At 36.7% G+C, this 25,627-nt stretch overlaps 1 protein-coding gene across 5 annotated transcripts in view; it reads left to right on the forward strand.

Annotated features, from left to right (window-relative positions):
- Nucleotides 1-25,627, forward strand: part of Ulk2 (unc-51 like autophagy activating kinase 2) — a 96,350-nt gene that overhangs the window by 55,240 nt on the left and 15,483 nt on the right. For 4 of the 5 annotated variants that reach the window (XM_058572020.1, XM_046422055.2, XM_058572022.1 and 1 more), the window contains 3 exons: nt 13,341-13,478; nt 23,126-23,271; nt 24,861-24,941. In XM_058572020.1, the coding sequence (XP_058428003.1) occupies nt 13,341-13,478; nt 23,126-23,271; nt 24,861-24,941 (365 nt within the window). The remainder of the gene's footprint in view (nt 1-13,340; nt 13,479-23,125; nt 23,272-24,860; nt 24,942-25,627) is intronic. The other variant, XM_046422056.2, reaches the window with a different exon arrangement.

Genomic DNA, 25,627 nt, shown 5'->3' on the forward strand with positions numbered 1-25,627 from the left:
AGCATCCATTAGAGAACATAATTGAGGACAAACACGCACATGTTGTATAACTAAAGCCTTCACAAGTCTTTGAAGACCTAAAGTTTTTGGCCTACAGTGTTCTGGGATTATTAGGCACAAAATTAGCCTGCCATTTCAGGAAAGTATTGCTTAGTGCTATAAAATATAATTAGGCAGTGTTGTGAGCAACACTTAAATGGATAGTTATTTCTTTTGGAAATATTAGTAGTAAAATGTTCCACTTAATACCTCCTCCTCTGAGGTTTTCATTTCATCTGTCTTTAAAAAGGGTATAGAAAGTTGTTCTTGATATATATATATATATTCTAATTAGTTATACATGATAGTAGAATCCATTCTGACACATTGTGCACAAATGGAGCACAACTTCTTTCTCTAGCTATACATGATGCAGAGTCACACCAGCAGTGTAATCATACAAGTATATAGGTAGAATAAGACAGCCATTGTTACCCTATATACATGTACTTGGCATTATTGATGCTTACTCACCTTCATTGGATGCCAGCTGGATGATACATGGCTCCTAGGTCACTCATGAATGCTTACCAGGTAGTCATGAAATCTTGCTACACTGCTTCTAAATAGTATTGATGCTCTGTTTTGGTGAGTTTTTTGGTCAGATTACCAAAAAACCTGACAAGAACAACATAGAGGAGGAAAAGTTTATTTGGTGCTCATGTTTTAGAGGTCTCACTTCATAGATGGCCAACTCCATTGCTCTAGGCTCAAGATGAGGCAGAACATCATGGCAAAAGGGTCTGGCAGAGGAAAGCAGTTCAGAATATGATAACAAGGAGGCAGAGAGAAAGCTCTGGGACAAAATGCGTACCCTAAAAGCATGCCCCCAGTGACCTACCTCCTCCAGCCTCATCCTCCTTATGGTTACTGCTCAATTAATCCATTCAGGTGGATTAATGCCCTGATTTGGTTAAAGTTCTCATAACCCAGTCATTGTACCTCTAAACTTTTTCTGTGTTTTCCCACACATGAGCTTTTGTGGGGGACACCTCATATCTAAACCATAACATGCTTTTTACTACTTTGAAGGAATTTTTTTTTTAATAGGAAAAACAGAAAAAAGTATAAAAAGAGCTCCAAATTTGAGTCTAGGAATTTTGGAATTGTGGGATGTTAGTTTATTGTAAAATAGGTTCAACTAGAGGTTCCCTTAATGTCTCAGTAATTTTTTTTTAGTGATGTTTCTAGGCTAATAGGAATATAACAATTTATTAAGAAGTTCCATTCAAACAACTTGGTACTTTTAGTTTACATTACTAATAGTAGTTAGGTCTCCGTGTGTCTTTTTAAAAAATTTGATGTACTCTAGGGGATCCCTTGAATAGCAGTGGCATCTTGAGGTCCCTTGGTACATGGTGTGAGTTCCATGGAGGTAAACAAGTCTTATACAAACTTGTTTGCTGCCTTTTTAGAGGATAAAGGCATTAATTGCACAGTGCTAGTTTTTGCTGCTTTTGATTTGCTGCTCTTTTTTCTTCTTGAATAATTTTTGATTCCTTTCATCTTCTCTTCCTATTTGAATAATCCTTTAACTTCTTTCTAAAGAAACATTTCTTGGTAATGGTTTCTTCATTGTGTATATGACAGTGTCCAGTAGAAACTGGAATATAATATCCATTCCTTGTGTATCCAGGCAAAAAGTAGGCAAAGGCATGAAGTTAGTGTATCAGAATTATGAGACTAGTTGTTACCAGCCATTGATGAAGGCCACCTGCAAACACAGCCCCTGTTTTTTCTTGCTGGACCGTTCACCTGATTTTTTCTGCAGCTCAGTATTCTTGAGAGTAGATAGAATGATATGTGATTGTGCTACTCTGTGGTCAGACTGCTTAGTCTTCATAGTAAACCATCTAAACTGCAGGACTTCTGGAGACTCAGGACATACATAGACCTCTCTTTTCACGTTGGGCTCATGGAGTTGAATGATGGTTCATATAAAGCTAGATAGAAAAATGGTAGCAGTGATCTTATCTAACTGGAAATTCAGAGAAGACTCTTTTCTTTTATTCTTTTTAAAAATTAGTGTAGTTTCTATATTGGAATGAATTCATTGTATGTATTTATGGGATGCAGTGTGGCACTTCAAAACATGTATACAATATGTACTGATCAGATCAGGGCAATTGGCATACCTATAACTGCAGAACTATATAATTTCTTTGTATTGAGATCTTTCAAAAATCTCTCTTATTGGGCATGGTGGTGCACATCTGGGATTCTTGCTACTCTAGAGGCTGAGGCAGGAGGATTTCAAATTTGAGGCCAACTGGGCAATGTAGTGAGTCCCTGTCTCAAAATGAAAAATAAAGAGGACTGGATATATGTCTCAGAGGCAGACCTGGGTTCATTCCCTAGTACCATGCCACACCAAACAGAACAGACAGGAAACAAACAAACCCAGATTCCTCTCTCAAGTATTTTGAAATGTTCAATTTATTATTGTCAACCATAGTTATCCTTTTGTGCTATAGAACATAAAAATTATTCCTCCTATCCAGTTGTACCTCTGTAGCCATTCACCATCCTATTTCCAACTATCCCTCCCCTGCGTACTCTCCTCAGACTTGGGTAACCACTATTCTGTTCTCTCACTCTTTTTTTCTTTTTGTTTTCTTTTTGAGATCACCTTTAGTTTTCACATGTGAGAACATGCAGTGTTTGTCTTCCTGTGCCTAACTTATTTCACTTAAGGTGATGTCCTCCAGTTCCATCTGTTTCCATAAGTGACAGGATTTCATCTCTTGATGGCTGAATAATGTCCCATTGTGTATATGGTACTGCATTTTCTTTATCCAGTGACATATCAGTGGACAATTAGGTTGATTCTGTATCTTGGTTATTGTGAATAGTGAGTGCTACAGTAAATGTGCAAGTGCAAATGTCTCTTTGATGTACTAATTTCATTTCCTTTGGGTATGTAACCGGTAGTGGTACTCTTGGGTCATATGGTAGTTCTATTTCATTTGTTTAAAGAAACTTCATACTGTTTTCTATAATAGTTTACTAATTTACATTTCCACTAGTAGTATATAAGAGTTCCTTTTCTTTACATCCTTACCAGCATTTATTGTTTTTTTTTTTTTTGATAATACATGTCTTTTTGACAATAATCATTCTTTTTTGGGTGAGATGTTAACTGCCGGGTTTCTGTTCTAGTGACTAAAAGGCTCAGGGGTCACTCCAGTTAAACTGGGCTAACTGGGCTGCACGAAATAACCATACAAGAGACACAATTACCTTTTTCTTTGGGGTTGTTATGACGGCTCCTCTGACCTTAAGGGTCCGCAGAAAGAGAGAGAGTGAGAGCATGCGCTGACCCCTTTTATTGAGGAAAAGCTATTCAAATGAAGCAAGGGGTCAGGTTTCAGGGGGCTGAATCTATCTTCATGATGTCCACTGTCAGCAGGTTGACTGATACCTGGGTAGGCCACACCCAAGGGCACAGTAAGAGAAGGAGACACACACAAGGCACTTCCATGGAAGATTCTATCCTAAACAGGGCAAGGGATTATATTACAAAGGAACAGGTGAGCATAGCTTCACCCATGCAGCTATAGCAAGACACACCCATGCATGAAACACCGACCCTCGCACCCAAGAAGGGTGGGGAAAGCTCTGCCACATTTCTGTGACTGAGCGCCTCAACACCCAGCCGGGGAGTGTGACTCAGTCACATGTAAGGTTGGTCTCCCACAGTTAATTCACTGTGGTTTTTAAAAAAAATTTATTCTAATTATATATGAAAGTAGAATGCACTTTTCTAATACCATACATATGTCATCTGAGTGTAATTTCTCATTTTTCTGATTGTACATTATGTAGAATCCCACCTGTCATGTAGTTATATATGTACATAGGGTAATAATGTCTGATTCATTCTACTTTCATTCCTACCCCCATAACCCCTCCCCTCCCTTCATTCCTCTCTACCTAATCTAAAGTAACTTTATTCTTCCCTAGCCCCTACCTTATTGTGAATTAGCATGCATATATCAGAGAAAATATTTGACCATTGTTTTTTTGGGATTGGTTTATTAAACTTAGCATGATATTCTCCAGCTCCATCCATTTACCTGCAAATACCATAATCTCATTCTTCGTTAAGATTGAGTAATATTCCATCGTATTTATATATACCACATTTTCTTCGTCCATTCATCAGTTGAAGGGCACCTAGGTTGGTTCCATAGTTTAGGTATAGTGAGTTGAGCTGCTGTAAACATTGATGTGGCTGCATCACTGTAATATGCTGATTTTAAGTTCTTTGGGTATAAACCGAGGAGTGGGATAGCTGGGTCCAATAGTGGTTCCATTCTAGGTTTTTTGAGGAATTTCCATACTGCTTTCCATAATGGTTGCACCAGTTTGCATTCCCACCAGCAATGTATGAGTCTACTTTTCCCCCTACATCCTCGCCAACATTTATTTTTGTTTGTATTATTGATAATTGCGATTCTGACTGGGGTAAGATGAAATCTTAGAGTAGTTTTGATTTGCATTGCTGAAGATGTTATACCATCTTTTCATATATTTGTTGATCAGTTGTACTTCTTCTTCTGTGAAATGTGCGATCAGTTCCTTAGCCTATTGGGCTATTTGGTTTTTTTGGCATTAAGTTTTTTGAGTTCTTTATATATCCTGGAGATTAATGCTCGATGTGAGGTACATGTGGTAAAGATTTTCTCCCATTCTCTAGGCTCTCTGTTCACATTCTTGATTGTTTCCTTTGCTGAGAAGAAGTTTTTTAGTTTGACTCCATCCCATTTATTTATTTATTTGTGACTTTCTTTCTTAGTTTTTTTTACGCACTACAATTCATATTATACATATAGAGCACAATTTTTCATATTTCTGGTTGTGTACGAAGTATATTCACACCAATTTGTGTCTTCATACATGTACTTTGGATAATGATGTTCATCACATTCCACCATCTTTTCTAACCCCTGCCCTCTCCGTTCCCTTCCCACCCCTCTGCCCTATCTAGAGTTCATCTATTCCTCCCATGCTTCCCCTCCCTACCCCACTATGAATCAGCCTTCTTATATCAGAGAAAACATTTGGCATTTGGTTTTTTGGGATTGACTAACTTCACTTAGCATTATCTCTTCTAAGTCTCAATAATTGGGATGGATTCAAACTAAAAAGTTTCTTCTCAGCAAAAGAAACAATCTGAGGTGAATAGAGAGCCTAATCTTGGGAGCAAGTTTTTACCCCTCACATATCAGATAGAGCACTAATCTCTAGGGTATATACAGAACTCAAAAAGCCAAACACCAAAAAAGACCCAAATAACCCAACCAATAAATTGGTCAAGGACCTGAATAGACCCTTCTCAGAAGATGATATACAATCAATCAACAGATATATGAAAAAATGCTCATCATCTCTAGCAATTAGAGAAATGCATATCAAAACTACTCTAAAATTTCATCTCACTCCTGTCAGAATGGCAGCTATTGTTAGGGTCTGTAAACAAGTCAAGATGGCGCCTGGCATTTTGCCAGAGGGAGTGGTTTGTGAAGTAACGCCAGCAAGCCAATAAATGTGGAGATTCCTTATTGGTTGACTGCTGTATCTAGTTTATGTTAATTAAGATAGGCTGTGTGTAATGTATATATACCCCTCCTTTCTTACAATAAACGGCTCCCACTCCTGCTGTATCAATCTACACAAGTTGCTCGTCACCCCCTGTTATTTTGCCCAGCCAGCCGGGCTGCGGCAAGCTATTATGAAGACAAACAACAATACTTGTTGGTGAGGATGTGTAGGAAAAGGTACCACTCATACACTGCTGGTGGGACTGCAAATTGGTGCAGCCAATATGGAAAGCAGTATGGAGATTCCTTGGAAAATTGGGAATGGAACCACCATTTGACCCAGCTATCCCTCTCTTCAATCTATACCCAAAGGACAAAAACAGCATACTACAGGCATACAGCCACATCAATGTTTATAGCAGCACAATTCACAATAGCTAAATTGTGGAACCAACCTAGATGCCCTTCAGTAGATGAATGGATTAAAAATGTGTCATTTATAAACAATGGAATATTACTCAGCAATAAAAGAGAATATTTAAAAAATTTTTATTAGTTATTGATGGGCCTTTATTTATTTATTTATTTATTTATTTATTTATTTATTTATTTATAGTGCTGAGAATCAAACCCAGTGCCTCACACATGCTAGGCAAGTGCTTTACCACTGAGCCACAACCCCAGCCCCAAATCCATCCCATTTATTGATTCTTGATTTTATTTCTTGTGCTTTAGGAGTCTTGTTAAGAAAGTCAAATCCTAGGCTGACATGGTGGGAGATTTGGGCGTACTTTTTCTTCTTTTAGGCACTCATTGTGGTTTTTATTTGTATTTTCTTATTGATTAGTGACATCGGATTATGTTTTTATATATTTGACCATTTGGATATCTTCTTTTGAGAAATGTCTATTCAGGTCCCATTCACCCATTTTCTAATTGGATTTGTTGTTGAGTTGCTTGAAATTCTTACATATTCCGGAAACTAGGGAAGACTGTCTAGATTCTGATCAAGCCTATTTGCAGGTCCTGTCCAGAGACTTAGACAACATTTACAAAATACTGGCTATGGCTGTTCTCTTCATATGCTGATAGGGAGATGAATTAGAGTCATTAGAGAAGCTCACTGGGGTTCTCTGAGAGAGGTACTTTGAATTATGAGGTTGCTGGGTTTATAATCGTAGGGTACCTTTATGTAGTTTCTTAACTTTGCTTTGGAGATTAATAGTATGGGGGAGATATTAGAACTTGACAATGTGTAAGTTAAAAGAATTCCCAGTGTACTTCCAGAGAATGAATGTTCAAACAAGTTTTTATTTATTTCTTAAGTTGAAATAGAAAGATACCACTTGTTTATTTGTATCTGATAACTGATGGTTGTACTGATTGTCTTTTTATTTTTAATGAAGAAACTTAGGTTGTGTATTGTCTTATAGGCACCAGAGCTGGTTAGTAAAGTTTCAGGTGGTGGATATTTGTTTTTCTTTTCTCTTTTTCCCCCCTGCTTTTAGAATGCAGGCAAACTAGCCGGTCAAGGTGGTGCATGCATATAATCCCAGCAGCTTGGGTGGCTGAGGCAGGAGGATTGCAAATTTAAAGTGAGCCTCAGTAATTTAGTGAGCCCTAAGCAGCAAACTGAGATCCTGTCTTAAAATGAAAAGGGCTGGGGATGTGGTTCAGGGGTTAAGTGCCCCTGGGTTCAATCCCTGGTACCACCCCCCCACCCCAAACAAAACAAAATAAAACAAAACAAACCATTGCAGGCAAAGCTCAGAATGAGATGGGCAGATATTGAAAATACTAAACATTGTGTAAAAAGATACTTAATGGAAATACCTAAATGAAAAATAGAGCATATAGAAGCACACTAATTGGTGAATCACTTAGTATTTCCACTTGACTATAAACAACTGGGTCCTGACTGTTGTGTGGTTAAACACTGAAGTTTGCTCACATCAAGAGAAGTCAAAGATTCTACAGAACCAAAAAATACAATTAATAATATGGACTGAACAGACATCTACAGAATATTACATCCCTCACAGAATTTACTTTTTTCTCAGCAGCACATGGATCATTCTCTCTCTCTCTCTGTCTCTCTCTCTCTCTCTCTCTCTCTCTCTGGATTAGACCCTGGGGCACTTAACCTTTAAGCCACATTCCCAGCCTTTTTTATATTTTATTTAGAGACCAGGTCTTACTGAATTGCTTAGGGCCTTGCTAAATTGCTGAGGCTGTCTTTGAACTCGTGATCCACCTGCCTCAGCCTCCTGAGCTGCTGGGATTACAGGCGTGCTTCACTGTGCCTGGCCACATGGAACATTTTCTAAAATAGATCATATTTTAGGTCACAAAATAAATCTTTTCAAATATAAAAAATAGAGATAATAACCTTGCATTCTATCAGATTGTAATGGAATGAAATTAGAAATCAATGATAAGATAAAAAATAGAAACCACTCTAATACCTGGAGATTAAATAATACAGCATTTAGTGATGATGAATGGATAGCAGAGAAATCAGGGGAGAAAAAAATTCTTAGAAGTAAACGAAAACCTCTTTACTATTTTTTTCACAAACATTTATGGACTATCTAGTATAGTAACTATCTCAAACTATTATATATAGTAGTATAGAACTATATATAATAGTTTGTAGAGTGTGTTTACAAATGCAAAATATGATAAGGGAAACAGTTTCTTTTAATGAGGCCTCTAGCCTTTCCGAGCTTAACAGAAATGTTTACATTTCAAAGAGGAGATGTAACACAGTAACAGCTAGCAGGGGGTGGGAAGAAAGGGGAGAAGAAGCTCTCCCCTTCTCAGGCAATGTCCTTGAAGGGTTAATTTGCCTAGAATGGTGAAAGAAAAAGCTGCCTTTGTGTGAACTTCTGTAGATTGTGAACTTCTGAGCCCTTCCCCTTACACACTGGGTATAAAGTTCTGAAATTCCCTGAACTTGGGGTTTAGGGCTATTGATTACAGCGAGAGCTTTGTCCTCTGAATTTGGCTGCAGCCAAATAAATCTGTTTTTTGCTGTCTTTGGTGTCTTGCCTCATCTGTCCCCTAAAACAAAATTGAAGTGGCCTATCAAAAGCCTTCCAACAAAGAAAAGCTCAAGATTGGTGGATTCTCAGCTGAATTTTACCAGACCTTTAAAGAAGAACTAATACCAATCCTCAAATAATTCCATGAAATAGAAAAAAATGGAACTCTGCCAAACCCATTCTATGAAGTAGTATCACCCTGATGCCAAAACCACACAAAGTCACATCAAGGAAAGAAAATTTTAAACCAATAGCCTGGATGAACATAGATGCAAAAATTTTTAATAAAATATTTTCAATCCACATACAAGATGACATTAAAAACAGTGCATCATGATCAAGTGGGTTTCATTTCAGGGATGCTAAGTTTGCTTCAATATATAGAAATTAATAAATGAAAGCGTCAAGGTCAAGAATCACATAATGATCTCAGTAGATGCAGAAAAAGCATTTGACAAAGTACAGCACTTATTAATGTTTAAAACGCTAGAAAAACTGGGGATAGAGGGATTTACCTCAACATTTGTAAAGTCTATATAAGACAAACCCCAAGGCCAACATAGTACTGAATGGAGAAAAACTTAAAAGCTTTTCCTTTAAAAACAGGAACAAGACAGGGATGCCCATTTCCACCAATCCCATTCAACATAGTCCTTGAAACTCTAGCCAGAGCAATCAGGCAAGAGAAGGAAATTAAAGGGGTACAAATAGGAAAAGAACTCAAATCATCTCTATTTGCTGATGACATGATCATATATTTAGAAGACACCTCTGCCCCCCAAAAAACAAAAAACAAAAACCAAAAAAACCTTCACCCGAAGACTTATGAGACTGATAAATGTATTCAGGAAAGTAGTAGGGTACAAAATCATTACTCATAAATCAATCGTGTTCCTATACTTAAATGATGAATCTGCTGAAGAAGAAATTAGGACAACTATCCCATTCACAGTAGCCTCAAAAAAAAAGGGGAATCAATTAAAAAAAAAAGGTGAAGAGCCTCTACAATGAAAACTATAGAACACTAAAGAAAGAAATTGAAGAAGGTCTTAATAGATGAAAAGACCTCCCATGTTCTTGGAGAGGCAGAATTAATATTGTCAAAATGGTCAGACTACCAAAAGCACTATGCAGATTTAATGCAATCCTGGTCTGGATTCCAATGATATTCTTCACAGAACTGGAAAAAACAATTCTGAAATTCATTTGGAAAAATAAGAAACCCAAAATAGGCAAAGTAGTCTTTGGAAAAGCAAAGCAGGAGTCATCTCAATACTGGACCTTAAACGATACTACAAACTATAGAAACAAAAACAGCATGGTACTGACAAGAAAATACACATGAAGAACAATGAAATAGAGCAGAAAACATGGAAAGAAATCCACATAAAAATGTATGTTGGAGAAAAGGTAGCCTTTTATACAAATGGTGCTAGGAAAACTGGAAATCCATATGTAGAATAATGAAATTTGACTCCTCTCTCTCACCCTGCAAAGACCTAGGAATTATACCAAAAACCCCGTAACTGCTAGAAGAAAATGTAGGTCCAACTCTCCAACATGTTGGTACAGGAACTAGCTTTCTTTTCTTTTCTTTTCTTTTTTTTTTTAAAGAAAGAGAGAGAGAGAGAATTTTTTTTAATATTTATTTTTTAGTTCTTGGCGGACACATCCTTGTTTGTATGTGGTGCTGAGGATCGAACCCGGGCCGCACGCATGCCAGGCGAGCGCGCTACCACTTGAGCCACATCCCCAGCCCCAAGAAACTAGCTTTCTGAAGAAGACTACCAAAGAGCAAGAAGTAAAGTAAAAAATAAGTGGGCGGCTGGGGATGTGGCTCAAGCGGTAGCGTGCTCACCTGGCATGCATGTGGCCCGGGTTCGATCCTCAGCACCACATACAAACAAAGATGTTGTGCCCGCCGAAAACTAAAAAAAAAAATAAATATTAAAAAAATTCTCTCTCTCTCTCTCTCTAAAAAAAAAAAAAATAAGTGGGATGGCATCAAATTAAAACACTTCTGCACAGCAAAGGAAACGAGTGTGAAGGGAGACCCTACAGAATGGGAGAAGATCTTTGCCACCTGCTCCTCAATTAGGGCATTAATATCCAGAGTGTACAAATAACTCAACACCAAAAAAACAAGTAACCCAATCAATAAATGGAAAAGAACCAGGTGCAGTGGCACATGCCTGTAATCCCAGTGGTTTGGGAGGCTGAGACAGGAGGATGGTGAGTTCAAAGCTAGCCTCAGCAATGGTGAGGCACTAAGCAACTCAGTGAGATCCTGTCTCTAAATAAAATACAAAATAGAGCTGGGGATGTGGCTCAATGGTTAAGTGCCCCTGAGTTCAATGCCCGGTAACTCCCCGTAATGGAAAATAAATAATTCTCAAAAGAAGAAATATATGAAAAAATATTTAGCATTTCTAGCAGTTAGGAAAATGCAAATCAAAACTACATTGAGATTTCATCTCACTCCAGCCAGAATGGCAATTACAAATAATATTGCTGAGAATGTGGGGGAAAAGGTACACTCATACATTGTTTGTGGGGACTGCAAATTAGTACAGCCACCCTGGACAGTAGTATGGAGAATCTTCAAAAAACTAGGAATGGAACCACCATATGACCCAGCTATCCCACTCCTCCATATATATCCAAAAGATTAGAAATTAGTATATTACAGTGATGCAGCCACATCAATGTTTATAGTCACACAATTCATAATAGCCAAGCTATGGAACCAACCTAGGTGCCCTTCAACAGATGAATGGATAAAGAAAATGTGATGTATATGCACAATGGAATATTACCCATAATGAAAAATGACATCATGACCTTAAGTGTAATAAGCCAGTTCCCAAAACTTGAAAGGTTGAATGTTTTCTATAATATGTTGAAGTTAATCCAAAATGAAAAGAGGGGATGGGAATTAAGAAAAAAAAGGAGAGAGAATTTCATCAAAATAGAGGAAAGATAAGTAGAGTAGGCAAAGGGAGAAAGAAGGGAAAAGAAAAGTGAAGTACAGTGGAATGAATCTGATGAACTTTTTTATGTGCATGGATGTGTACAGTGGGTCCCAGCATAGGGTGTATTGACAGGACAATAATTAAAAAAAAATGTAAATGGATTGAAGAGGGATCCATTGAGTGGAGGGAGGGGAGCTAGATGTGGGTGAGAAGTACTGGGGACTGAGTTGGAGTGAATCATGTTCCATGCTTTTGTGATAATTTCAGGGTGTATCCTGGTGTTGTATATTACTAAAAAAAAATAAATAAAAAAGCCAAGATCAATAGTTGTTGCCTTTGTTTCTGTGAAAGAGAATATCTTGAGTTCTCTTGACCTTTTCTTTGTGGTTCCAAGGTAGCTGCTAAAGCTCCAGCAAGCATACTTACATTCTGGGCAGGAAGAAGGAATAATGCACAAAATACTTCCATTTGCATCTCATTGGCTAAGAAACACGTGGCTACCCTTGGCTATAAGGGAGTTAGGGATATGATGTCATTTAACTAGATACATATTACATCAATACATTCTGAGTTCTGTTAATAAGAAATAATGGGTAAATAAATATTGAAAAACAACTAACATCTGTGCTACAGATGAAATTGTTATTTCAATATAAAATACTTTTTAATGGTTCAAAAAGTTCTAAAGTAATACTTCAGAAAATAACCATATTGTTTGTTTGAATGACAGCTGTGTGATTGGGTGTGTGTGTGTGTGTGTGTGTGTGTGTATATATATATATATATATATATATATATATATATATATATATATTAATATACATATATTTTTTAATTTGTTGGTACTTGGAACTACACTTGGCTGTCATTTTTATTTTTAAATTTGAGACAGGGTTTTTCTGAGTTCCTGAGTCTGGTCTTGAACTTGCAATTCTCCTGCCTCAGCCTTTTGAATTGCTGGGATTATAGGCATGCACTACTGTGCCCAGCTTAATCTCGTTATGTCTGAATTATAATTGAGAAAAAGTGAGATGCATGTCTCTTTTTTAGAATTGTAGGATAGAAGAATGAAATAAATCATCTTTCTTAAGGCCCAGTATTATCCTTAATATATTTCTGGATATGTTGTAAAACAAGTTGAAAGTCGTCTGAGGACATACTATTTCTGAATTTATGAAAAGTAAGAAGCTATTAAAGAAACCAAATAACTGACAGTTAAATGTAGACCTCAGATCATCTCTACGCTTTGAGAGTTATAAAATGTGGACTTCCTGGTAGTTCTATGTTTTGAGAGTTATACAATATTTTCAGTCTTTAAGAAGAGTTCCTTGAGAATGTTTACTCCATGCATGACTTGTAAACATTCCAGTCATCTCTGCTCTTGAATTCTTATTCATAGAATTTTTTTCCTTTCATATGTTAATGAAAAGCACACTGTGAGTGGATGAAAATCTTGCTGACTTTGCCTGTTGTAAGGGAATTTTTCCCCAGGTTTGTGATAGAATTCTTAGTTCTTAATATGCACATGAATGCCAAGAGAGTTATAGATGAAGATGTATATATGTGTGGATGTTGGTGTGGATGTGTATTGGATTTTTAAATTTTTAACAAGATTATTTCTTGTTCACACACAGAAGTGATCATTTTGGCTTTTTCTAGAATTTTCTATCACTGACAGGTCAAATGAAAGAAAAGCAGTCTTTCTGATACTTCTTTCCTTTTTTGATAAATTATGGTGGCAGGCAGTGTCAACCAACTGTGTCACCTCACAGTGAAACAGCCCCAATTCCAGTTCCTACTCAAATAAGGAATTATCAACGCATTGAACAGAATCTAACATCTACTGCCAGCTCTGGCACAAATCCGCATGGTTCTCCAAGGTAAGGCAGTGTCTGGATTCCTTTTTTAAAATTTGTTTCTTTAAAAACCTTTTATTTTTCTTACTGAAAATCTGTTAATTTCAAATATATAAATATATTTGCCCACAGGTATAATTACTTTTGAGAATTTGAGAAAGAGCTTGTTAAAAAATGAAATCCCAAATTGCAGTAAATTATTTATATATTGTTTATTTCCCATTTTGAGACCCCATTGAGATGATAGTAAAAGAATAACAAAGTCTGAGTCCACAAAAATAAGCAAAATAAGCAAAAAAATATTTATTGGTGACAGTTTCCAGTAAATTTTTTGGAAATGAAGAGGACTGAGGAAGGGTTCCTGCTTTAGCAGGCAGACATAAATGTGCATGTAATCAAGGATTCTGACAGAATGAGAATCACTATGCCTCTAGCCCCAGAGAGACCTGAATCTCAGAGAACTCAAGTAGAGTGGAGGAATTAGCACTTCAACTTCTGGTAACTTATTGTACATATACATGTACCTAGTCAGTTACATATTCTAGATATATAGCCTATGAATATAAAATTGTATATATAAAAAGTTATTAACTGTTATGATAGCAAAGAATGAAAAAGAAGCCAACTGCCCACCAACTGCTCACTGATTTGCTATAATTCATCTAAGACAATGGATTCCTATGTATCTTCTGTTCCAAAAGGGTAAGGAAGCTCTGTATTGAGGCAGAAAAATTACTATAGTATAGTATAAAATGAAAAAGAAAAAAAAAAAAGAATGGTTATAGTATATCAAGCAGTGACCCATGAGGTTAACAGTGTTTTCATAATAGTGCTAGGACATTGTTTCCTTTTTTCACTGCATGATACATGCACTGATGATGCAGAAAACAAAGATGAGTAATACTGCTGTTGCCTTAACTTGAACCAGGGTGATGACACTCAACTGTACTGTCAGTCTTTAGGCTCTTTACCACCACATACTTGTGTTATAAAGGAATGTCCTTGACAAATTATTAAAGGACTAAATTAATTCTCATTGAAAACCACAATCATTGAATAGAATGTGCATATAAAGCACTTTTGCTATTACAGTAGTTTTAGGAAAAGCACTGGTATGATTGTAAGCTAAATAATCACTTTTTTTTTTATAGAGCACTCTTTTTACTTCAATGAATGACTGACAAACTATGATATGTTTCTAGCAGTTGTTTTGTAAACATAAACTAAGTTTTATTACTTTGGAGAAAACAAGTGACAATAAATGTCTTTTTAAAATTTTTGGTGATATTAGGGATTAAACTTGGGGATACCCTACCACAGAGCTATGCCAGTCCTTTCTGTTTTTCACTTTGAGACAGGGTCTTAAATTACCCAGGCTGGCCTCAACTTGTGAGTCTCCTGCCTCAGTTTCCTGAGTTGCTGGGATTACAGGCATATGCCATGTAGTGGCATAAGTGACAATAAATGTCAATGATAAAATTGGAGCATTCAAGTAAAAAGTAGAATTTTGGAAAACTTATATTAACCCCTGTGATCTTGAAGATCAGAAGATCTTGTGATCAGAAGAGTCTTGCCAGACATTTCTGTTAACATTGATGGTGACATTTTGGTATGAATGTGACTTTTTGACATTATACGTTAAATATTTGGAATATCTGCATAATTAAATGAACCATTATTATCCAAATGATGAATGTTAAAAAAATCATTGAACAGATAAAAGGTTCATTCAGAGTAAAAGATACTTTGCAGAACAATGAAGTTTAATGTAACAGTGCAAGAGTTCACGGAGGTTGGGTATGGTGGCCCGTATTCTTGTGTTGTAGCACATTTGAAATAAATCACTGGCAGTCCTGAATCAGGATATGGGACTTTATTCACTGGTATGCCAAGTGACCAAGTTGACTTTGCCCGCCTTGACCCTTTGCAGAAGGCAGGGTATCTCTTTTACAGTCAAAACCCTCAAGCTACCAGTAATTCAATACATAGCAACCTAGGAAGTGGGTCTGAATGATTCAGTTCAGGGTACAGTACACTGCCCAAGAAAAATGGGAATTAAAAAGGAACATCTTACAAATGCATTTCTTTCTTTTTAAAAATATATTTTAGTTATACATGGACACAATATCTTTATTTTGTCTATTTTTATGTAGTGTTGAGGTTTGGATCCAAGTGCCTCACATGTGTGAGGCAAGTGTTTTGTCACTGAGCCACAACCCCAGCCCAAAATGCATTTCTTAATAATACATTGTATAAGAATAACAGAAACATTTTTTAACCACCCTGCATTGTCAGACAGGGTGTGCTCAGCAGGAGGTGGCAGAGGTGGGATTTTCTCATGGGAGAAGCATTTCTTACATGAAATGGAGTCTCAGGGTAAAATGGAGTTTGTCTGGTCAAGGCATAGCATTCTCCCCTTTTCTGGAAAAAAAATCAAACCCTTGATTTACCTTCTGATTATGTAAGGGATTATAATGGCCACACATATATATATATTACTTGACTAACAAAATATGTTGTTTTAGCAGTTTGGGCCTTGTAACATAATCTGAATAAGAGGAAAAACATGATTATCATTTTTTTTCAGTTTTATCTTTAGAGGGTGGTTAGGGTCTCAGAGGGCTGTCCATCTTCTGCAGGAGACATTTTTGTTGTCTTGACTCAGGTGTGAAACCATGCTATGAGTCCTTCGGGGTAGTAACTGAATAAGGTCCCCTCCAGCTGGATGTTAGTTCTTCTTTTTTGGAACCATTTGATGTAGACTAGTCTTCTGGCTAGAATGGTTGTTGGAGATATGTAGTCTCTTGGGGCTGGTTTTCTCAAAGGAATTTATGAGCTTTAAGTTGAACCTATTGTAGAGACTTAGCAACAGGAGCAGGTTATCTTGGTGAGTGTGGAAGAAAGGCTCTGGAGGCATTAACATTTTAATCCCCCAGAGGCAATTTCTAAATTTTTGGACTCAAACTGGCCTCTATTTTTGTGATCTGATCTGATTACATATCTACACTGACTGACTCTTTAATTTTTGTTTTCTTTTGTCTACTTTTCCTAATTTTAGGGAATTTTTCATGCTGTAGAGAAAAGGGCGATGACTGCTCTTGCTGCTTTGAGCTGAGAGGGGGGTGATGTGGGGTGGGGCAATCAGTTTGGAGTCCCCTTTTAGAAATCAGTTCAGTCAAGGGGTCCACGCTAAAAGTCTGGTTCGGGAAGAACAGGTTGTAAAGTCATCTAGGGGTGGGTGCTTCTATGAGAGAGAAACAAAAAGACATTAGTACTGAAATGAGATTAAATGTTGGGGCATCTGGAACATGTCAATGAATATCACAAAGATGATAGAAATCAATAATCTCTTCCTTAGGATGTGGAAGAGCTGAGAAATTGTTCCCATCACAAGGCCTAACAAAGCCTAACATGGCCTTTATTTGGGAAGTAAATCTTTAACATTGCCAGAGTTATCAGGAAAGTAAACACAACATTTGGTTAAATTGCTTAATGTCATCTGATTTTTATAAAATATTTTATTGTCACAACCTGTGTGGTTAATAGGGGTCCCTTATCTTTGTTACTTAGGGCCAGATAATTATACTAGCAAACATTGATTAAGCCTATCTGTGTAGGAGGTTGGGAAGATCTGTAGGCCTTAAACTGACTAAAAACTCCTGACTCTGGCAGTTTTTCTTGATAGTTATCAGGCACTCCTGCCTAAGAATCTCTTTTGTCACCTCCAGTCTCATTTATTCTTGGGGGGGCTAACCCAAGTGTACATTCTAAGTTACATTAAGATAACTGTAGTTTTATAAGTGTCCAGGAATGGCTGTGTTTTGGTTTTAACTGTTTTTTTGTTAGGTGCTTAAGATGAAGCTGGTCAAATTAACCTTGTTCCTTGGGGGTTACTTGTTCCCTTGTGGGTCACTCTGGGGAACTTATGAGCAGCCTTTAGTTCTGCTAATGCCATCCACCAGGATAACTCAAGGTTTTGCTGACCATGTGGCTTCCCTTGGAAGCGTCAGGGATGTCTGCATTTTCCAGTTATCCTCCTCTTTTGCTGTATGGGCACTGATTAGCTTTCTTTTTTGGGGTCCTAGTAATCTCCCTGATTGGGAGGTTCATGTGACCCAGAGTTGATGAAAAGTTCCTTTGTCCCCTGGATTCAAGCTGACTCAGAGGGCAAGAACCAAATATTGGTTTTGTTGGCCCTTTTTATTTTAACCTTAATCTTTAAGCCTTGGTCTTAAACATCCAGCAAGCCAGTCCTACAAGTCTTAATGTATGAATACTGGGCTTTAAATTTAATGTTTAAAACTTTACAGTCATTTTTACCCCTTTTATTTAATTGGGGTCTGTATTAGTACTGGAAGTTAACATTATATACTGTGTATAGATGATGGCCTAATATCTCATATTAACTTAGGTTATTATAAGGCATTAGCAGATAGCAGTTAAAGTTTGCAAGGAAAATTTAAAATGAAATTAACAAGACTAAAAGCATATTTAGTTTGTATACAATCTTGAACCTTGGCTGGTTATATGTTATATCCCCTGTTTGAGATCACAATAATTTTTACAATAAATATCAATCTTTTGAATATAACTTTAAATGAGCTGAAGCCTGGCCTATTTTGAAGCCATTCTAACATGTAGTAAGGTGGGAGGCAGAACCTTTACTCCGGTAAGGTGGGGTTCTTCACAAATCTTAGGTGAAGCGTTCTAGTTCTGAAGTTGATCTTTGCCTCTTTCTTAGATCCATTTTATAAAGTTTACATAATATTGTTTCCTGAGTCTATATAAATGTTAGTTAACACAATATAACATTATATTTAAAACATGAATCAAAGGCTGAGAGAGCTTTTAAGTTTTTCTTTTGTGTGGAAAAGTGGCAAAATATTTTTGTTTTACATTTTTAACCTTTAAACAGATCAATCTCTCATTGTCTTTTGAAAATACCTTTAAATTTTTTATATCCCCTTGATCACAGAACATTGATTACAGAATATTAAATGATATAAATAAATCTCCAATTAAACTTCTTATTTTTATAAGCCTAAAATTACAATTACAGACTACTTCAGTTTGGAGAACACCAGCTTGATAAAATGCTCTTTTTAAAAAAATATTTATTTTTTAGTTGTAGGTGTACACAATATCTTTATTTCATTTTTATGTGGTGCTGAGGTTTAAACCTAGTGCCTCATATGTGCAAGGTGAGCACTCAACCACTGATCTTTGCCTCTTTCTTAGATACCATTTTATAAATGTTCCCAAATGCTCTTTTAAACCTTTTACTTTAAAGACGTGTATACCTGGAAGATATGAATACATTTAATATGTAAAGAAGATTAATAGCATCATAATTACATTGATGTTTTTTATTAACCTAGTTTAGCTTTTAAAGAAAATTTAGACTTTGTAATGTATAATACTCTAAAATAATAGTTGTTGTTTAATCAGAGTTGTACAAACCCTAATTTTTTCAGACTAGTTGCTCTAGAGAATGAAATATAACAGACACAATGTTAGGAGTAAATTAATGTTTTAAGAAATTCTTGTTATTTTAACAGATTAAACTTTGGTTTATATTAGTACATTAATATTTGATCTTGGGGAAAAACCTGGAGCTTTAACTGATTTGTGTTACTTATAATCAACTTAGTTACACACAAACCTTTTTTTTTTTTTGAAATTTGCCTTTTATTTATACAGACCTTTTTATCACTTAATTAGACTCTCTTGTTTATGTAGATGTATTACAACTTTATTTTTACCACATAAAGACTTTCTTACCTAGAAGTGTTTTTTCCCATATTTTATTAAATATATTTTAATACCTAGAACATTTTTTTATTATCAGTTTGTGAAAATACCAATAATATTTAATTATATTACCCTATGGAATTTAAGGAGTTAAGAGTAACAGTATTTTAACTTTGTAAATTAATCAGATGTTTTTAACAAATACATTTATGATTAATCTCAGGTGTGTCAAATCTAATTTACTTATTTTTAAAAACCAAGATATCAGACAAGTGTATTGAGCAGCATCAGCCATCTCTTCCTTATTGAAGAAAAATCCTAGAAACAATGGATATTAGACATTTTGTAGACATCAACAATTTATCAGTTGTTTGACCATCTAGAAAAAAAAATACAAACTGTGAGTTAGTAACTTTAAAGATATCTTGACTTTTATTTGTTTATACCTGTTGGGACTTCTAACTCTTCGTTACCTTTTTCCCAATGATGGCACAAAGCAATTTAAAACCCTTTTATATTTTCTAAACACATGTAGACATGAAAATTAACTGATATATATATATATATATATATATATATATATATAAAATATATATACACACACACACAAAACAAACAAAGGCCTTGTAGCTTATTTTTTTGAATTAATTAATTTTTAAATTTATACATAACAGTGGAATGCCTTACAATTTTTACCTATATAGAGCTCAGTTTTTCGTATCTCTGGTTGTATGCATAGTATACTCACACCAACCTATTAGATTGAGAGCTAACCCTTGTAAATTGGCCTGTGACTTTAGAAAGTTTTAGACACTTTATTCTTTCTTCATGGGCTCCTTCCTGTGCAAAGAAGCTTAAACGTTACATTTTGCTACTGGGCTAGTATGAAGATGAATATGATTTATGACAGAGTGCATTTATTTATTTTTCGTAGGATTTCAAAATAAAACATTTCCGTTGGATTTAGGCATTGTGCCTATTCTGTCCAATGGATATACCAAATCTGAAAAAAACAAAAAAACAAAACTGGCCTCTGAATGAAGCAGAATGTAAAACAGAACCTCTATAGTTGGATAAAATAGGTCTGATCAGAAAAACACATTAACCTAGGCATGCTGGATCAAAATTATGAGCTCAAAAAATACAGAATTTTAAAAGCCTACCAGGCCTCTGTCCTCTGTGGTCTTGCTCATCAGAGGTGAAAAGAGTTCGAAAAAAGAAATGAGGGCTTGTGGACTCATAGGGGCCCAGAAGTCTGTCTCTCTCTCTCTCTCTCTCTCTCTCTCTCTCTTTCTTTCTCTCTATCAAATCTGATTCTAAACTGGTTTGTCTGGTCTCTTGGACAGCAGCCACCAAAATTTTTATCCTGGTGTTGTGCAGCTTTATCAGCTGGGCTGTCATGATTGTTGAAAAACCTTTGGGCTGCCTCTAATAGTTGAGAGGTATTCATGACTGCAAATTCTTTAAGGTTTTGGAGTTTTCTGTGAATATCTGGGGTTGACTAAGAGGCAAAAGCCAAATGTAGGCCTGAGAGTTTTTTCCTAGACAAAATGATATGGCTGTTAATTATTTTAGCATGAGAGAGTGAGAAAGAGAGTGACAGAGAAAGACAACCCTGAAATCATTTTTCTCCCTGAGCTGTAGCCAGGGAGAAGTTTTCAGATTGGTCCCCTGCTGAGTCTGTCAGCAGTTGTTCACTTTCCAATGTAAGCTTTAGTGAGCTAGGGCTTTTTAACCATTTTTTCCTCAGTTGGTAATCAGGCCAGGTTTGGATTAGGTTTCCCATGACAAGGCTAACAATTAAAACAATAGGCAAAAATTCATGAACAAACAAGAAACAGATGTGGACCAACAGAGACAGACATGTACAAACAGACCAATATCCTGTCTTCCATCCCCAGACACCAGACTGTCACCATGGTCTATTTACTGGCTCTCTGGATTTAGGTAAGAGACAGAGCATGGATAAGACACTCTTTCCTCCAATACCCAGATGTCAGACCATGAAGATCACAGTCTGTTTATCGGCCCTCTGGGTCACAGCCCTGGATCTCCTCATACACCCTGCGAAACATCAAAAGGAGAGAACAGATGAGGTACCTCCAGACACATGCAGTTGCACATCCTCCCTCATGGGCAGGCTCAAATCGGTCACTACAGAAAGCCTAGACCCTCAGAAGACCAAGAGATCCCACAACTAGAAAGGAGAGCGCCTCTAAATCCCTGTGTGCCTGGAAGCCATAACCCTGACTAAATGTTGTGGTATGTTTGAAATAAATCACCGAGTCAGTCTTGAAGCAGGACATGGGACTTTATTCGTTTGCAGGCCAAGGGACAGTGACCAAGTCGACTTTGCTCCCCTTGACCCCTTGCACAAGGCAGGGTATCTTCTTTATAGCCAAAACCTACAAGCTACCAGTAAGTCAACATCATAGCAGCCTAGGAAGTAGGTCTGAATGATCCAGTTCGGGGTATAGTATACTGCCCAAGAAAAATGGGAACAAAAAAAGAACATCTTAGAAATGCATTTCTTAATAATACATAAAATTTTTTTAACTGCCATACATTGTTATGTGTGTGCTCAGCAGGAGGTGGCAGAGGCAGTGTTTTCTCATAGGAGAAGCATTTCTTTTATTAAATGGAGTCTTGGGGTAAAATGGATTTTGTCTGGTCAAGGCACATATAATTTGGCCCATAACACCTGTAATCCCAGCAGCTCAGGAAGCTGAGGCAGGAGGATCACAAGTTCAAAGCCAGCCTCAACAACTTAGGCCCTAAGCAACTCAGCAAGACCCTGTTTCTAAATAAAATATAAAGAAGGGCTAGAGATGTGGCTCAGTGGTTAAGTGCCCCTGGGTTCAATCCCTTGTTAAAAAAAGAAAGAGTTCAAGGAGATAGTTTCAGATTCCCCATTGCAACCAAACTAATCTTTTAGATAAAACCAACACTTATTGAGGTTTGGTTTAGTATCAAAAAGAAGAGTATCATTGATTTGAAAAGACTGAAATACTCCTTCCTTTTTTTGTACATATGTGTGTTAGGCTGGATCTTCTTCATGGAAAACTTACCTTAGAATGACATATTGTGTAACAGACTGCAGAATCAGTTGTGAGAATCCAAATGTCTTCTGTTAAACCAGATATTAGAGATTTGCAGAAATGTATAATAATGTCATGTTAATTTGTTTTGGAAAAATACATATTTTCATAATATTATATTAAATGTAATGTTAATTATTTTTAGTGAATTTATAAAATTTTAAATTTCTGAATTTTATTTTGAATACATTAAGATCAGTACATAAGGTTACATAAACAAAATGCTCTGGGATCTTTGGACCTAAGACCCAGAAGATTGAAAATAATTGGTAGCCAGGTACGGTGGCGCACGCCTGTAATCTCAGTGCCTCGGGAGGCTGAGGCAGGAGATTGTGAGTTCAAAGCCAGCCTCAGCTACAGTGATGTGCTAAGCAAATCAATGAGACCCTGTCTCTAAATAAAATACAAAATAGGGCTGAGGACATGGCTCAGTGGTCCAGTGCCCTTGAGTTCAATCTCTGGTAACTGCCCCCCACCCAAAAAAGAAAATAATTGGTATGTAATATATCACCTTTGGTGTTGAAACAAGGTGAAAGTGCTTGTGTGTACATTAAGGAACTCAGGAAAGATACACTATAAAAAACAGTGGTAACCTTTCCAGTAGATTGGGAAAATATTTAGAATTTATCAGTGGGGATAGGTAGACTTTACCTTATATCATTTTATATTTTATATTTGTTCCATGTGACTGTTACCTGTTTTTAAAAGCTCTTCTTTGTGGCTTATTGTTAGAAAATTTCAGGGAGGGGGAAAAAAAAAACAGAAATAAAGAAGAAATCCTAGAACCTGCCAGAGAAGGAATAATTCTCTTTTTCTCTTTAGATCTGCTGTGGTACAAAGGTCTAACACCAGTCCCATGGGCTTCCTCCGGTTGGGATCTGGCTCCCCTGCACCAGCAGACACAGCTCAGACAGTTGGACGAAGACTGTCTATTGGGTCTTCTAGGCCTTATTCACCTTCCCCTTTGGGTAAGGAGAGTTTAAAGCAATTGTTTTTTAATCTTCTCTGTAACAAATTTGGTATGAAATATTATTTTTAGGGACATTGATTCATCATGGCAGTGATTCTGAGCTGATTTGAGGCCATCCCTCCTCCACTACCCTATTCCCAGTTCCTCCTTGAGAATCTCTACATAAATCTGTTAGGATTGATGTTGAAAATATAATAATATAAATTAATTTTACATGTCAAAAGCATCCTCATTGGCTTTGGCATCCAAATACAATGTTAGAAACTCTAGATTAAAGTGCATAAAATGCCTATCTTTCTTATTGCTCAGACACATGAGAATTAACATTGCATCTCTGAGTCACATTCACTACACACCTTCCAGCTCTAATAGGAGTATAGTAGCAGCTTTGTTACATATCTCCCTATTTTGCCTAGAAAATGATTTTGGAAACAGAACCTTAAACAAAGCAACAAAAGAAACCCTACCAAGCCGAAAACCAAAGAGACCAAATAGTGAAATGTAAGAGTCAAAATGCTCAAACTCAGAAAATGTGTAAGTGAGAACAAAGCCACTGAGGGCAGTATCTGTGAGAAACACCATGAGGTAGTGGGAAGAACAGATGGTACAGAGGAGCCCCATCTATAGTTAAAGCTGCTGAAATCTTAGTAGACAGAGCAGGGTTGTAGGTAGTCCCCCAGGAACCCCAAGATGATGTGGTGTGTGTGTGTGTGTGTGTGTAATGTTTAAATTGCCTTATCACTTGTTGCAGTGATTTCAGCTGAAAAATCTTTAAACAAAATCTTGGCACTCCAGGGTCTCCAAAGACAAAGATTATCCTTGCATGTCAGTGAAAAGGTCCTTAGTATCTAATCTCTGCTTATTGCTTTATCACCAGGACATTGCTCCTTCTTGTTTTAGATATGTCTCTTGTCTGTTTAAATTCCCTGGTACTGTCCCTGATTCTCCCTCTGTGTCAGTTTGGATTTTTGGGAAGGTGGATGCAAAGAAGGTATTAGGTATGTAAGAGGCTGAGGGAAGTAGGGAGCCAGGGAGGGTCCTCAGACCAAGATTCAGGTCTGACACCTGGGAAAGGAGGGTAATAAGGGAGACAATAAGGCAAGAAAAGTCTGAGACTATAGCATAGGTCTAAGAAAGTTTTAACCATACTATGGGAATAGCCCTAAGCACTGGTCTGTCAGAGGCATTCTATGACCCACTCTCAACATGCCTGAATCAGTTGTTGACCCCTGGGGGAAGCCTGGCTTCAGACAAACATGAATCCATAGGGACAGCTGCTGGGCTGTCATCTGTGTCCTGCAGCTCCACAATCCCCAAGCACTTTGTATAAACTCTTACATGTCTATATAGACATTTATTTATTTATTTAGACTTTTTTCCTAATGATTTTGTTTCAAGGATGGATGTATATGGTACTTTTTATCTTAGCTTACCTACTGCCTTGCATATTGGTTATTCAGTAAGTACTGGTTCAACTAAATTTTAGCAAATTATGTACCAAGCAATTTTTGCATGCATTGCCTGTTTCCATTCTTAATTAGTTTTTTGAATAATTTATTCTTCTTTTCTCCATGTCTCACTTCATAGTTGGTACCATTCCTGAGCAGTTTAGTCAGTGCTGTTGTGGACATTCTCAGGGCCATGAATCCAGAAGTAGAAACTCTTCAGGTAGGAAAATACATTTGGTATATTAGAAATTTGAATTTTATTATGAATGGACTTATTTTGTATTTCTAGCCTTATCAAAAGGACAGCATTGGTAAGAAATATTTCCAATGCTATCCTGATTTTTAGAATCTTTTTTTTAAATGTTTTTTAGTTGTAGATGGACATAATACCTTTATTTTATTTTTTTATGTGGTGCTGAGGATCGAACCCAGGGCCTCGCACATGCTAGGCGAGCGCTCTACCACTGAGCCACAACCCCAGCCCCTGATTTTTAGAATCTTGAGCGCTTGCCTAGCACAGGGTTCGATCCTCAGCACCACATTAAAAATAAATAAAGTAAAGCCATAAAAACATATATATTAAAAAAATAAAGAAAATAGTCAAAGGAATTAGACAATTAGATAAATTTTGGTCATTGTTACAGATGATAATTTAGAAAGTGAAATTTTATTATGGCATTTGCTGGTAAATAGATGAAACTGGAGACTATCATGCTAAATGAAATAAGCTAGATTCAGAAAATTAAAGGGTGAATTTTTTTTTTCTGATATGTGGAAGTTAATCCAAAAAAAGGGGGAAAATTAAAAGATGGGGGGAGGTGGGAATTCCATCAAAACAGAAGATCATGGAGTTTAGGAAGGGGATTGAGAGGGAGGGAGAGGGATGGAATAAGGGAAGGACAGTGG

The sequence above is a fragment of the Marmota monax genome, unplaced genomic scaffold (assembly GCF_021218885.2).
Source record: "Marmota monax isolate L192 unplaced genomic scaffold, Marmota_monax_Labrador192_F-V1.1 WCK01_AAM20220418_F8-fsc00311, whole genome shotgun sequence".
NCBI classification, from domain to species: domain Eukaryota; kingdom Metazoa; phylum Chordata; class Mammalia; order Rodentia; family Sciuridae; genus Marmota; species Marmota monax.